This window comes from Mastigoproctus giganteus, chromosome 5 (assembly GCF_048544385.1).
Source record: "Mastigoproctus giganteus isolate SK-2022 chromosome 5, ASM4854438v1, whole genome shotgun sequence".
NCBI classification, from domain to species: Eukaryota; Metazoa; Arthropoda; class Arachnida; order Uropygi; family Thelyphonidae; genus Mastigoproctus; species Mastigoproctus giganteus.
Genome location: NC_143579.1, coordinates 26476265 through 26492026, shown reverse-complemented (window position 1 = coordinate 26492026; position 15762 = coordinate 26476265). Strand labels below are relative to the sequence as shown.

Here is a 15762-nt window from a genome sequence, read left to right as displayed (position 1 = left end):
GTGTGTACGCATGCTTAGTCCATTCCGTTCCACGAACCTGAAGCACCAATTGTGTCCTCCTTTGAAATCAGTTAACTTCTTTTTAATCAGCATCTTGTCTCATGCTGAACCATCTTTGTGGACACAGGAATTCCAATTGCCCTTTGCTCTTCAATCCATATCTTCAATTCCCTCTCTAAATCAGGCCATTTTGCTGACTTGCCTTCATGGCCTTCTTCTGCCGTGGCGTTTTCAGTAGGGTTTCTTCTTCCCGTAGCCAGTCTTGGATTGTTTTCTCAGTTGGAGAAAAACCAAACTTACGTTCAGCAGCACGATTTCCATTCACTTTTGTAAACTGGATCACTTTTAACTTGAATTCACCACTGTACGAAAATCTTTTCCGAGCCATTTCTGGGCAGAACGTGGCAAAACGTAACCTAATATACCAGTAACAAGCGCGAAACAATGAGCGTAAAGACAACAAGCGGAAAATGCAAGTAAAAAAAATCTACAACCACTGTATAAGATGCACCCAGTTTTTAGACTCCAAATTTTTCGAAAAAGAGTGCGTCATGGTGAAATACGGTATTTGTAATGTGCTTGTGACAAGAGAGATTAGAAGTCAGGGTAATTCCCAAAAGAGATATATCATTTTGCCTAGAAATTGGAGTGTCACTAAAGATACGCACAGGAGCAGAAGAATCCTTTTTGCGAGATATAAGACAAGACTGAGTTTTAGACGGGTTGAAATCAACTAAATTGTCTTTGCCCCACTGGAGAATTACCTGAAGATCGGCATTTAAGGAATTCGTAGCAGGTTTTTGAGAAGTTGTAGCTGATTGAGCAGGGCAAGGTTTCTCAAAATGGAAAGTGGAATGCAATGTGCTATCATCGGCAAAACTATGGATAGGATTTCCAGTCAATGGAAGAAGGTCATTAATATACAAGAGGAAAAAAAGTGGGAGAAAGAACTGAACCTTGGGGGACACCGGCATTAGTGGAGAAGTTAAAAGACAGAGCCATCTACCATCACCCTCAGTGAGCGATCAGAGAGAAAACTGGATAACCAATTACTAAAAACCGTTGGCAAACCATAAGATGGAAGCTTGCTTAGAAGACCTTTATGCCAAACACGATTGAAAGCCTTTGAGATGTCAAGAGCAACTACTTGTGTTTCACCGAACCTTTCCATTGAATTAGTCCATAAATGGGTAACATAAGCCAGAGTATCACCAGTGGATCGACACTGATGGAATCCATACTGGCGATCATTGATCAGACAGAAGGTTTCTAAGTAGTTTAAGAGTTGGCGGTTAATTGACTTCTCCATTTCTCCATTACTTTTACCGTTACTCCAAAGGGGAGAGAGGAGGATGCACTTAATTGGCTTAATAGTTTCTCCCATTTCATTCAGTTTACCTCAGAGGTGGAAGCAGGTGGTACCCTCCAATTTTTGGATGTATTTGTCTCTAGGATGGGCCTTAGGCTTAAAACTTTTGTAGAGGCCAATACACCCATTATAGCTCAGCACAAACTAGACAACATATGAATAGTGAGGTTAAGGCACTAATGGATAGAGCAGGGTCACACTGTGCCACCTCTGGGGGATAGAGAATGTGAAATTAGACGAGTCACAGCAGACCTTAAGAAATGCGGCTACCCCCCAGAGGATCTTGGACAGATATAATAGAGGGGTTATGTCCAACCATAGGAAACCATTTGTACATGTGGCCACTGCATACATTCCTTACTATCCGGGCCTTACTGAACGTATAACTAGAATATTATGCAGCTATAAGACACGCTGTGTGCAGCTTCCAGGACGGAGGTTGCAGACAGTCATGTCTCAGGTAAAAGATCCAATAACAAAGGATCTTAGCAGCGGAGTTGTATATATGATAAAATGCCGGGATTATGAGGATTGTTATGTAGGTGAAACAAGTCGGCGGTTCAAGGATCATCTGGGGGAGCACCTAAATGCTATAAAAGTCGCGGATTATAGTAAGTCTACTGTGGCTGAGCATTTTTAGGAGAAGCAGCATCGGATCTCCCCAGAGGATGTGGTTATTGTTGACCGGGCGCATTGGTTCTGGGACCGTAAATGGCTCGAGAGTTTGCGAATCTGCTCATCCAATATCAATACTATTAATAGGGACAGAGGCATGCTTATGCGTCCCCTCTTTGAAACTGTTGTCCTGAGTATGGATGAACGGTTCCGTTTGACACGCTCCCAAGCTATTTCCACTTCCAGTTCAGACCATGCACTGATTGAACCACGTGTGGAAGCACCGTGAGCCTGCTATTTAAGGAGGCATTGCAAGAAGCTTTGATACTGTTGAGGAAGGAAGCCGACGCTTCTGAAAGCTACAGGTTTTATAGTATTTTGTTGTAACAATGTTTTAATTCATATTATTTTATGGTAGATTATGTCAGTTTTATTTTATTGTAAATACAGTTATCACATTTTAATATTTTATGGTAGATCATATCAGTTTTATTTATTTCATTGTAAATATAATTTTCACATTTTATTATATTTTTGTATCAACATTTTGTTTACAGTAATAATTGAACTTAATGGTTGGTTTACGAGTTGCCTATTTCGTTGACATGAGTTTTCCCAACCTCGGAGGCCTTTTTCGGGGTATGTTGTTTCCATAAGTAGTTCATGTCTGACTATATAGCTAATGGGAGGCAAAGTTAGGAAAGTACTTAGGATAGCAATAGACATTACTGCCTTCATATTGCACTAATAGCTCAGAGTGTTAAAGAATTTTAGGGGAAGGACAGTGAAAATAATATGATTGAAGAAAATACAGTTGGTGCTCAGGTAATCCGAGGGTTCAAGTTCCTGTCCGTATTAGTAACGGGCCTGGATTGGGTAGGTTACTGTAATATGGAAGGAGATGTCTTTGTATCTCTGTATATCCGAAATGTTATGTTAATGTCTACACTAATGCTTAGAAACCCTAAACCTATTAACTATTAAAATTAAAGACATATAAAACAAATTAACATGAAAAACTCAAAATTAAAAATTAGAAGGTAACTGGCAGATATATGCGAAACAGTATCTCTTCAGAATGCCACACTGTTTTGCTATTTCAGTGAATTGTAATGAAATAGTCCATATATGATGCCATTAATGTTTCAACAGTATCCTGTACATATAATTTTGTGTTGGGGCCAAAAGTTTTTAAAATAAAATAATTTATCTAATGTACAGGAAACTGTGGCATCTAAGTTAAGTTATCTATACTTTTAAGCTGTTGACAATTGTTGCCAGTTAGTTGCTAGCTGTTGACAGTTGCTGCTTTAAAATACAAAGAAACATAATGGCCTCATAAGCAATAAGAATTTGCAACAACAACTTAAATTTGAAGCACTTGTGACTTTAAAAGACAAGCCTACTAAGAATAACATTCCGGACAGATTCATCGATAAATACTTAAGTAAGGTAATAAAAAATGAATCACAAATTATACAATACAGGAAGAATAGCAAATACTGACAGAATCTTTTTTTTGTATATATTTTGTAAATAAATATAATTTCTGCCTATATGGGCTGTTCATTCCCTGTAGCGGGTAAAGAGAACACTCTCCAGGAGGGCAACTTTATGATAGGCTTATATCTTAGTTTTATTTTAGCTACATTAGCTAGTTTTTTTTTTTTTTTTTTTCCACAAGCATTACAGTAGTTTGCCCTCATCACATTCACTTGTCTTGGACCGTAAGAGGTTGCCACCTATGCCCACGACTTGGGCAGCAAACTCAAACAATCGTTCTCACTTTTTGGTTCTGGCTGCCACATGTGGGTTGGTAAGCCCTAGCAACAACTTTATATAATTTTTTTTTTTTTTTTTTTTTTTTTTTTTTAGTAAATGTTAATTTCTAACTAGCAGTAATTGTCATTAAAAGTATAGGTAACTTAATGTAGATGCCACAGTTTCCTGTACATTAGATAAATTATTTTCTTTTAAAAACTTTTGGCCCCAACACAAAATTATATGTACAAGATACTATTGAAACGTTAATGGCGACATATATGGACTATTTCAGTACAATTCACTGAAATAGCAAAATGGTGTGGCATCCTGAAGAGATACCATTTCACATATATCTGCCAGTTACCTTCTAATTTTTAATTTTGAGTTTTTAATGTTAGTTGGTTTATATATATTTAATTTTAATAGTTAATAGCTTTAGGGTTTTTAAGCATTAATGTAGACAATAACATAACATTTCGGATATACAGAGATACAAAGACATCTCCTTCCAAATTACAGTAACCTATCCAATCCAGGGCTGTTACTAATACGAACTTGCACCCCCGGATTACCTGAGCACCAACTGTGTTTTCTTCAATCATATTCTTTTCACTAACCTTCCCCTAAAATTCTTCAACACTCTGAGCTATTAGTGTAATACAAGGGCAGGAGTGTCTATTGCTATCCTAAGTACTTTCCTAACTTCGCCTCCCATTAGCTATATAGCCAGACATGGACTGCTTATGGAAACAACATACATTTAGATAAATTAAGTAGATGCAAGTATTTTCGAACAAATATTTTTAATAAAAAATAAAAAATAAAATTACTTAAGCAAATAATCCCTTTGAATATATATATATATTCAAGTGGTTCGTAAGCTATTATTCTTATTACAATTGTTCTCACATACTTGCCTATCCTGTGCAGGCTGCAAAGATAAAGCAGTAAGTAAATATTTTTTGTATTGACATTTCTAAGTGTGGGTAGTTTCCGCCCGTATTCCATGTCTGGTTATACAGCTAGTGGAGGTGAAGTTAGGTAAGTACTTAGGACAGCAATAGACACTCCTTAGACAGCAACTTAAGAGGTCAAAAAGGATATCTATAATAATGATATCCTTTAACCTAATCTTAACAAAAACAAACAGAGATAACACTAAGGTAACATTTCTAGACATATAATTTATTAATATTAAGGCGGCTAACCAGATAGAAATAGGAATTTACAATAAAAGACAAGAGTATAATTTCAAAACAATACACCTTAGCCATTGGAGTTCAAACATACCTATTAAAATTCAAAGAAACCTGATTACCTCACAGGCCATAAGAATAATCAGAATTTGCAATAACAGTAGACTTAAAATGGAAGAACTCAGAAATTTAAAAGATAAGCTTATTAAGAACAATATTCCATACAGTTTCATAGATAAAAACTTAAAGTAATTAAAATGACACAATATGGGTAGAATAGCAAACTTTGACAGAACCATTTTGTATATGGTGTATATATTTTTGTAAATAAAGTTAATCTTTGCTTACATGGACTGTACAATCCCTCTAGTATGTAAAAGAGAACACCCTCCAGAAGGGCAGCTTTGTGTGGCTTATTACTTTGTTGTAACTAGTTTCATTTCAAAATTTTTTTTTTTTGTTTGGTTCTGCGAACATTATTGTAGAGGACCATTACCACATTGATAGATCTTGGACCGTGAGAGGTCGCCACCTTTGCCCTTGACTAGGGTGGCGAACTAACAATCATTCTCATTTTGTGGTTCATGCTGCCTTGGGGCGGATGGGTAAGTCCTTGCAGGAAGATAACTTGATAATTGGCCTTTGTCTTAAATTTAACGGCAACTACCATCAATAACTTTAAAGAATAGGTAACCTAACATAGATGCCACAGTTCCTGTACATAAAATGAATCCACATTTGTAAACTTTTGGCCCTAACACTAATATTTAAAAAATAAAATATATATAAAAAAAATGGACAGGAAACTATTGAAACGTTAATGTCAGCATATATACACTATTTCAGTACATGTACTGTAATAATGAAACGGTGTGGCATCCTGAAGAGATACCGTTTAGCATATATCTGCCAGTTACCTACTAATTTCTAATTTTTATGTAAAAACTTTTCAAAATGTAAGTTTTAAATTTAAAATTCAGTTATTAAGGCTAGTGAGTCTATTTAATTGTAAAACTACTCAGAAAGTAAGTATGATGGTTAATATATTAAACTTTAAATTTAACATATATTAAAATTGAATCCTTAAGGCTAGTGAGTCTATTTTTGTCAAAAACTATTCAGAAAGCAAATTTGATGGTTAATATTGTAAAATTAAAATTTAAAAGAATTGAATTCTTAAAGCTAGTAAGTCTATTATTATAAAACTAATCAGAACGTTAATTTTATAGTGAATATTTTTAAAATTTTAGATTTTAATAAAAAATTTAGTTTTCAATGCTAGTGAGGCTATTATGGTAAATATAATGGTAAATAACTATTCAGAACATAAAATTGATGGTTAATATTAAAAAAATATATATATATATATTAATTTTTTTTTTTTAATTGAGTTCTTAATGCTAATAAGGCTATTATGGTAAATACTATTCAGAACGTAAAATTGATGGTTAATATTTTAAAATTGCAAAAAATTGGAGCTCTTAAGGCTTGTTATTGTTTGTTATTTGGTTTTTAGGAACATTAGCAACTAAGGCCATATTGCTCCGGGATATGCGGTCGTCATTCTCTGACCTTTCCGCATCCTCCATATTTGGTGGTGACGGGGTCGAACCCCGGTCTAATCGAGAAGCGTGTGCTACGCACTGCTGCTCCTTCCCACCTGGCTACCTACAGAGGCGGCTCGCTCTTAAGGCTAGTGAGGCTATTATTGTTAATACTTGATGGTTATTATAAAATTAAGAGTAGACATAAAAAAATTTTTGGATACACAAAGAGACAAAAATAACTCTTTCCAAATTGCGACCTACCTAATCTAGGGCCATTACTAATATGGACGGGAACTTACAAACCCGGATTTCCTGAGCACCAACTGTATTTTCTACAATCATATTCTATTTGCTATCCTTCCCCTTAAACATTTTCAATACTCTGAGCTATTAGAGTATTGAAATATGAGGGCAGGAGTGTCTATTGCTGTCCTAAGTACTTACCTAACTTTACCTCCCACTAGCTGTATAGCCAGACAGGGAATACGGGCGGAAACTACCCACACTTAGAAATGTCAATACAATATATATATATATAAAATAACTTCCCACATTCACCTGTCCATCCCTTCTAATGATTTGTTTAGTTCTTCCTTATTTTTTTTCAAATTACTCACTTCCATATACAGATAAGCTCATAATGTAAAGTAAGTTTTGGCACTATCAATTTTTAATAGTATGATTTTAGTATCCCCTGCATATCACAAATATAAAAGATTCCTGAAAATGGGTCATACAATGAAAATAAAAAATCCTTGCTCCAAATATCAATAGCAGTACTTCTATTAGTATGCAAAAATAATTCAAAACATGGTTGACAATATACTTACACTTTAGCCTGTTGATCTGACTTTAGTAGAGTTATGTTCTCTTTCAGTGATAAAATATCCTTTTCTAAACCTTTAATCTTTTCTGAAAATACATCACACAAATAAATCAGATAGTTTTCTGAAAAATATATCCAAGATTATGTAAATGCTCAAGCAGCAAAAAAGAAATTTCATATTCCATAATGGATCAATAAATACAAACTAATCCAGTCAAATTATGCCATGTGATATTCAGAAAAGCTGACATACCAAGCAAATCATTGTTTTCCTGCTTCATGTGAACAGATTCCTCTTTGCACTTATCCTAAAAAAAGAATTGCGTCAACAAATATTATCAAATATAATAAAAACTTGAATTATGAAAATAATGGATTAACTGAAAATTAAGCTAATTACAAATGAGTATTTTCTGACCCTGAAAGTTATTAAGGCCTCTTCATTTAGCTAGTTTTCTACCCAGCTCAGAAAAGGGGAGAGGGAGAAATGCTTTGATTATCTACTAACACTATAATAAAAAGTTAAAATGCAAGTCTTCATTTTATGGACCTAACGTTAGGGTAAGAAAATTCAAGGAAAAACAATTAAGCCCTAATGGGCATACATCGATAGATCGGAAAAATTAAGAATTACCGTGGTAGCATCTTTCTTTATAAAATATGAGGTGAAGACTTTTTTCAGACTATGAAGAGTCACATGTATGCAAGACTGATACAAAACTGCAGGAACTGAGCAACAACCAGTCGTTGGTTATGACAATAGTTTTTTTGCTCTTTGCAAAAAAAAAAAAAAAATAAAAAATTCATCTTTTTAAAAGCTCATTATATACAACTACATCAATTAATTAGATAGTATGAACCAGAGCTGTAATGCTCAATATGTTCTATGTTGATATCAATATTTGTAAAATAATAAGAGAAGTTTATCCCAATATAGTAGTTCTACGTACTATATTGAGGTAAACTTCTCTTATTATTTTACAAATACAACTACATCATTCATTGGGGTTGCAGTGAATAGTATTGATTGTCAAGCAGCACTGGGGGGGTTACCCCCCCAACTGAGCAACATTTGTTGAGACTGTGCACTAAGGTATTAAAATTTCAGCACATCAGAATCATCAAAACAGTTAACTCCATTGGATCCTCTTCTGACCTTGTCTGGCTAAACTCTTCTTGACGATATGAAGCAGAATTCAGAGATGTTGCACAACAATGTTGGATAGCTGAATCAAGTAAAAAAAATAAAGTTTTCCTGCTTCATGTGAAGCAGGAAAACTTTATTTCAGGAAAGCTTTTTGGTCTTCTGAAAAATTAGTTTTATTTTTTTAAATTCTATGCAGATCTTAATGATTACATGCAGCTGATAGATTTAGCCTTTATGATACATATCAGGGCAACAAGCAGGAAATCTCTAGGATGATGATTTAGTGCAGTGTTTCTCAACCTTTTTGTTGTTACAGCACATTACAATCACTATTATACTCATATATATATATATATTATAAAAAAATTATAAAATAATATATATATTATAATATTTATAATATATATACACATGTATTCATAAACTGGAAGTTATTTCTGTTGGGTATACTTAATAATACACTTATTTGTATTATTATTTGTTTTAAATGCTTTTAACGTTATTTTTTGAACATACATGAAATTTAAAAGAAAATATGTAAAAAATTAACATATTTAAATATAAAAAGAAACAAATATACAATTATAACATTTTAATAAGTGAGACAGTTGGGTTTGATGAGAGCGCACAGTTTTTTAATATGAGGATTTATTTTGGATAGGCTTACTCTCAGCTCCTCTTATACCGACTTTTTTGTCTCTCTCTCTCTCTCTTTTTATTTAATCTCATTTAAAGCGGAAAACCCTGTTTCGCACAAGTAGGAAGTGGAAAATTGCAATAAAATTTGAATTGCCTTTTCTGAAATCTGTGGATATTCATTTTGAATTTTTCTAATATTCAAAATTTGCTAATATTAGTGCTGTTAAAGTGAATTTCCAGCAACTGATCGCTGCGGATTTCAGCCAATTCTTCTTCTTCTTCTTCCTTTTGCAGATTAAGTTCTAACATCGGAAGGAGTCATGTTGCAAATGGGTCTCTTGCCTACAAATATTTTTTGGTATCAAGGGATGAAAAGTAATGGACAATTTTTGTCTTTAACAGCTCTGTTTCAATATAGTTCTGATGATGGGTATTGGCTGTTGTTATTTGGTTTTTAGAAGCATTAGCAACTAAGGCCATATTGCTCCGGGGATATGCGGTGGTCATTCCCTGACCTTTCTGCATCCTCCGTATTTGGTGCGCACGGGCTCGAACCCCGGTCTAATCAAGAAGCGTGTGCTATGCACTGCTGCTCCTGCCCACCTGGCTACGGAGGCACCAATGGGTGTCGGCAAGATACCCAAAATGTCACACTACTGTATATATATTAGTTTAGGCTATGCTTAATAAAATATATATTAAAAACTCCCGTGGTAAAAGAGTGATTAATTACACATTAATAGCTCTGTTTCACTTATTACATTAATTTAGTATAATTCGTTTTGGAAGTCAAGGAAATCATTTTAAATTTTTTTCATTTACCTATTTTTTCCATATACTCAACTTTTCTTTAAAAGGCGAACAACTTGTTAGTAGAAGTGAGTAAATTTTACTCTGGGCCTTGCATACTGATATTCAATTTATTAAGCTGCTCAAATAAATCTGCTAGAAAAACTAATTAACAGCACCAAATTTCATCGCTTAAATAATCACAAAATTTTGATTGCTCCAGTGAAAAAAATATGAGCATTTCCTCACACAACTCATCCATACAAATAAGTACATTTCCTTTTGATAGCCACCAAACCTCAGTATGCATTCTTAAAGAAAAATGACCAGACTCCAGTTCCTTGCATAATTTTCTGAAAATATGTATTTTTTTGTGGCCTAATTTTGATACAATTGACCATTTTAACTGCTTAATCAAGTACAAGTTTTAAATCGGGTACAACTGTCTTTGCTACTAGAACTTCTCTGTGTATAAAATGGTATGTTGTAATAATATTTGAATTGTGTCATTTTACTACGTTCAGAAATCCTTTTAGTGCTCCTGTCATTATGGGAGCACCATTAGTACAAATGCCGACATGACTTCCATATTATACCACACTTTTGTAAATAATTATTCATTACTTTGAAAATATCTGGGCCGTTGTTCTTCCAGCGAGTTCTTTACAACAACAGCAACAGGCACCTCCGTAGCCAGGTGGGCAGGAGCAGCAGTGCGTAACACACACTTCTTGATTAGGCCGGGGTTTGAGCCCGTGATCCACCAAATACGGAGGATGCAGAAAGGTCAGGGAATGACCACCGCATATCCTCGGAGCAATATGGCCTTAGTTGCTAATGCTCCTAAAAAAACAAACAACAACAAAAAAAATATTAATAATTGTGTCGTTTTCGATAAACCTGATAGATGCTATTAATTTGGCTTTCCTGTTAATATGGCACCTCCGTAACCAGGTAGGCAGGAGCAGCAGTGCGTAGCACACGCTTCTTGATTAGACCGAGGTTCAAGCCCGTGACCACCGAAAACGGAGGATGCGGAAAGGTCAGGGAATGACCACCACATATCCCCAGAGCAATATGGCCTTAGTTGTTAATGCTCCTAAAAAAAAAAAAAATAATAATAAAATAAATAAAAATAACCAAAACCAAACCTGTTAATATTTGTAGAATTATCTACTTGCAATGCAAACAATTGCCAAAAATTATTATGTTGAACAACTTGTTCTTCAATATCATTGGACATTTCTTTTACATGCCTGCTCAAAAGTGGTACTGTCATTATTTTTTTCCTAGTTTCCTCTACCAAAATACTTTTCACGATTACCCAACATGCTGTTAAAATCAGAATTTCTGCAATCAAGTGAGGTTTTTTTTTTTTTTTTTTTGCTACCAGTTCAGCTACTAAATAGATATTTAGTAGTTCACCAGTTCTTGAGCTTTATCAGATATTTTATCCATACTATAAAATTCTATATCTTGTTTTCTAGTAGAGGCCTGCAATCTTTTAAAATATTCCATAGTTTTGGAAGATAAATTCTCGTGTTTCATAGAAAAATTACACTGCAATTTACTTGGCGCCATTGATTCATTCAACAATTTTAAACCACATACCAGACAAAGGCAGAGGACAATCTTGGGTACCAATATATGAAAATCTCATCACCAAATAGTCATCATCATATTTATATGTGTTTTCTGCTTTTTTGATGTTGCTGGTTGCTCGTTTTTGTTTTTGTCATTTTTTCCAAGCTCGTTGTTATCAATTTGCCTCCTCTGATTTCCTTTCACTAAAATTTTATCCATTGCTAATAATTTTGAAAAATATTAAAGTTACTTCTAGAATGTGCTAATACAGATAGATAATTGAAAATACCCGTTCTATAACAAATTAAATTAAATGAATGTTTTAGAGATATAAAAACAAAAAGGAAATTTCTTACTATGCTGCTTACAAGTTGCACTTATATAACTGCAGGGCACCTGGGAAAGTCTCTCAAATGATAAGAACGGCTGAATAAAGGTGAACAGATCTAGTACTGGGAAGCAAAATGTGACATCACATTGACCGCTGGAAGGGGCTCGTATCAGTGCATTGTAAATAAACGAATTTTTCATTTGAATTAATTTTTATTATAAAACTTGGATTTATTAATTTTTTTTATTCGTATTTTCTGCAGGGCATACCTGAAGCATACTCATGGCACACAGGTTGAGAAACACTAGTTTAGTGAATTGTTTAAAAGAAAGAAATTTTGGATTACATATTTGACCCAAAAGACACTTTCTCTGCAGTTTTGCCAATCTAGCCCATATTTACAAAAAAAGGTTGGACAACAATGATCTGCGGCATTTCTTACTTCTTTGGTAGCCCACTGTTTGTGACAACTCAGCAGACTGAATTATTAAACTACCCTGAATTATTCTAATATCTACAAGAGGATTACAGGTCACAGTGATATAATACTGCAATCTACTAATCATGGCCTGAAGCCAGAGGTGAGCCATACCGAGGGTGCCAGGGGTGCACTGTACCTGGGTGCCAATATTCAAGGGGCGCCTGAAATTACATATACATATGAAGAAAATTTTAAAGGGGGTGCCAAATTGTGATTTGCACCCAGGCACCATATTCCCTAGGAACTCAGCCTGGTCAAACCAGTTATACTACATGGAAAGGACCTAAGTTGTACATGACTATACACGTATGCAGTCTGGAAGGAATATTGGTTGCTATTGTTCAATTCTTTCTTTCTTTCTTTTTTGTTAATGGCCAAGTTGCTCATTATCCTTATAATGACAGCACCAATTACTCTCTAATGAGGAGATAGTTAACTAATATTGAAACATTTAAATGCTACTTCTATCCATTTTCTATCCATTATCCATTAAGAAATTAGCAACAGTTAATTTGAGAGACTTTTTAAGCACCAATGCAAGATGATTTTGACTATTTTTTGTTTTAAAAATGTTTAGAATTTATTCTTGACCTCTTTAATGATTGTTAAAGTTTTTGGGGTTTGCAACTTACAGAAATAAATATTATTCCAAATTAATTTTGGATTACATAATTTTCTGTCCTGAAAAATTACTGAACTGATTAATCCGAAATAATCTGGGAAAATCATACCATCTTGTTTTATTTCACCTGTAATGAACAGTAAAAGCATATGCTACAGGCAACCTGTCATTTTTGTTTTGAAATGAGTTGTGCTTGCTATAACATCCATTAAGTTTTGTGCAAAACGTTATCAGCATTATTGTTAATTTCATTCCATCAAAGCACTCCAAAATCCTTCGCTATTCTAAAACAAGTTGTTTCATATGGACAGCGTTTTAATGTTCTCTTGTTATTATCATTTTATATCCAGTGAATTGTAAGGCTCTGCTGGTCAACTGGCATATAGGGTGATTTAGTTTAAGTTTAAATCAATTTTTTATTTGTTATTTTATTAACATCACTAAGCTGAAGTAATAACTTCAGTTTTTGGCTTCATATTCATTGAAATAATTTTGCTAATTGTGACATTTATCATACATTTATTCTATATCAACTAGACAGTCTACTTCCTCAGATCAATGTCTTGTGAAAGAATTAAGATGTCTCTAAATTCTTAATTGATTTCTTCATATAATAACACATCTATGATTACTGAAAACTTCTTTTTCATCTTTGAACATATTATACCACAGGAAATGCTGATATTTTTACTTTAACTTCATTAAATGCATTGTCAAACGTAATACTTTCGTACATAAAATTTTTAATTTAAATGTTCACATTTACTGTGAGGTTTTGATGGCAACAATAACTTAAAAAAAAAAAAAAAAAAAAAAATCTGTGCAGTTATTTACACACCTAGCCACCAAAGAAAGCATATTATTAAATCACATACAAATCTTATTACCTCATTTCAATGATGAATAATTCACTTTACATTGTGACGTTATGTGCAAGTGATAATTCCACTTTCATTAAGATTCTTAGTTTAATAAGTAAGGATTAACGTGTTTTAAACAGTTATGCAAATTTTAATGATGTGATTCACATTTGCCACACGTAAGACCACTGCTAATTAAAATAACTAGGTGAACTCACCGCTTCGGTTTTTAAAAGTTCTACTTGAGAATTTTTTCTATTCAATTCTTCTTCTGTGTGTCGAAGCTGCTGTGCAACTTGTGTAAATTCTTGCTGCTTTTTCTCAACACTGGATTGTAAATTCTTTAATGATTTCTCACTGTTTTGCAATTTAGTATGTAATGCATCATTTTGCTTTTCCATAACTTTCTTTTTCTGAGCTGAAATACGAACTTGATCCTGTAAATCTTGAAATTCTAATTGTATGTCTCGGTATTGCGATGACAGGCTCCAATAACTAAACCCTAATATTCCTAGCATAATTAAAACTCCAGCAAGTAGAAAAGGTGGAGTTCGTCCTCCAAAATGAGGTCTTAATTGTCCTCTAGAAACTCCATTCGAAGATGAACCCATTTTAAAAACAGTAAATCAACACAGTTTATAAAAGAGAACACATACACAGCGAAATTCTATTAATAAAAATCTTCTATCTTCTCTAATACTACAACTTTTGTACTTAAACGAAATCTGCTCACGAACTAGAACACCCATCAAGCATTACGTCCCAACAAGTGTTTGTTGTCATAAAAGCGCTTATCAGATTACCACGCCAGCCATACTTCAAACAGAGATTATAGCGCCATCTATTTCCACTAGACGCCATTTTGCCATAAGGTTCATGAAATAATAATAAAACTTCAGATAATGCACAAGTGTATTTGCTTTACCTCGTTTTAACTATAGAAGAAGTATAAGAATTTTAAAGCAAAAAGAAATATTAGCAGAATCTGAATTAGATTTTGCGAGAGTCAGTGCGGGTCCCAGGTAGTAGTAGTAGTAGTAGTGGCACTTGATGCAAGAAAGCAAGTGTAGGAGCTTATGCAGCATCAGCCAAAAAAAAAAAAAAAAAAAAAATCACACCATACCCTCCAAATGCCTGTCCAGTTCCTCCTTAAATTTATTTAACCTATCAACTTCCACAACGACAGATGGAAGTTTGTTCCAGCAATTAACCACCCGCTGGCTAAAGGCAAATTTCCGCACATCTATTCTACATCTATCCTTTCTTAATTTGAACTTATGTCCCCGTAGGTTCGTATTCTGAACAAGTGGGAGGATCCCATCAGAATTCAGCGTGCTCAACCCATTCAAGGCCTTATAGACCTCAATCAGATCACCGCGCAGGTGCCTAGTCTCCAGCCACTGCAATTTGCAGAACTTAAGCCTCTCTTGGTAAGAGGATCCCTTCATTCCCCTCACCAATCGTGTTGCTCTTCTCTGTACACGCTCAAGCAAATCTACATCCTTCCTAAAATGAGGCCTCCAGACCTGTACGCAGTACTCAAGGCGTGGCCTGACCATTGCCTTATACAGAGGGACAATCACCTCCTTTTCCCTGCTAGCAAAATTCCTATATATCATTGACAAAACCCCATGACCTGCCCTAGCAGCCTGTCTACATTGCTCAGAAAACTTCATATCTGACTGCACAATTACTCCCAGGTCTTTTTCATTTTCTACCACCTTAAGTGTAGTACCACACAGTTGGTACGTTTCTCTGGGGTTACTTCTACCCATATGCAGTACTTTGCATTTGTCAAGGTTAAACTTCAGTTGCCACTTCTTAGCCCATCTGCCCAAATTATCTAGATCCTGTTGCAATAGCACACTGCCATTACTGTCATTAACAACCCTGCAACCTTCGTGTCATCTGCAAACTTCGACATTAAGCCTGATATACCTTCATCAATATCATTGATAAATATACAAAACAACAGTGGCCCCAACACCGAAC

General features: G+C 34.5%; 1 protein-coding gene across 1 annotated transcript in view; it reads right to left on the bottom strand.

Annotated features, from left to right (window-relative positions):
- Positions 1-14472, bottom strand: part of LOC150085253 (uncharacterized) — a 44932-nt gene extending 30460 nt beyond the window's left edge. Inside the window, exons 1-3 of the mRNA XM_090373116.1 lie at positions 13989-14472; positions 7571-7625; positions 7322-7403 (exon numbers count right to left, since the gene is read on the bottom strand). Coding sequence (XP_090229242.1) covers positions 7322-7403; positions 7571-7625; positions 13989-14381 — 530 coding nt within the window. The 5' untranslated portion in view covers positions 14382-14472. The remainder of the gene's footprint in view (positions 1-7321; positions 7404-7570; positions 7626-13988) is intronic.
- Between the last annotated feature and the right edge of the window lie 1290 nt (positions 14473-15762).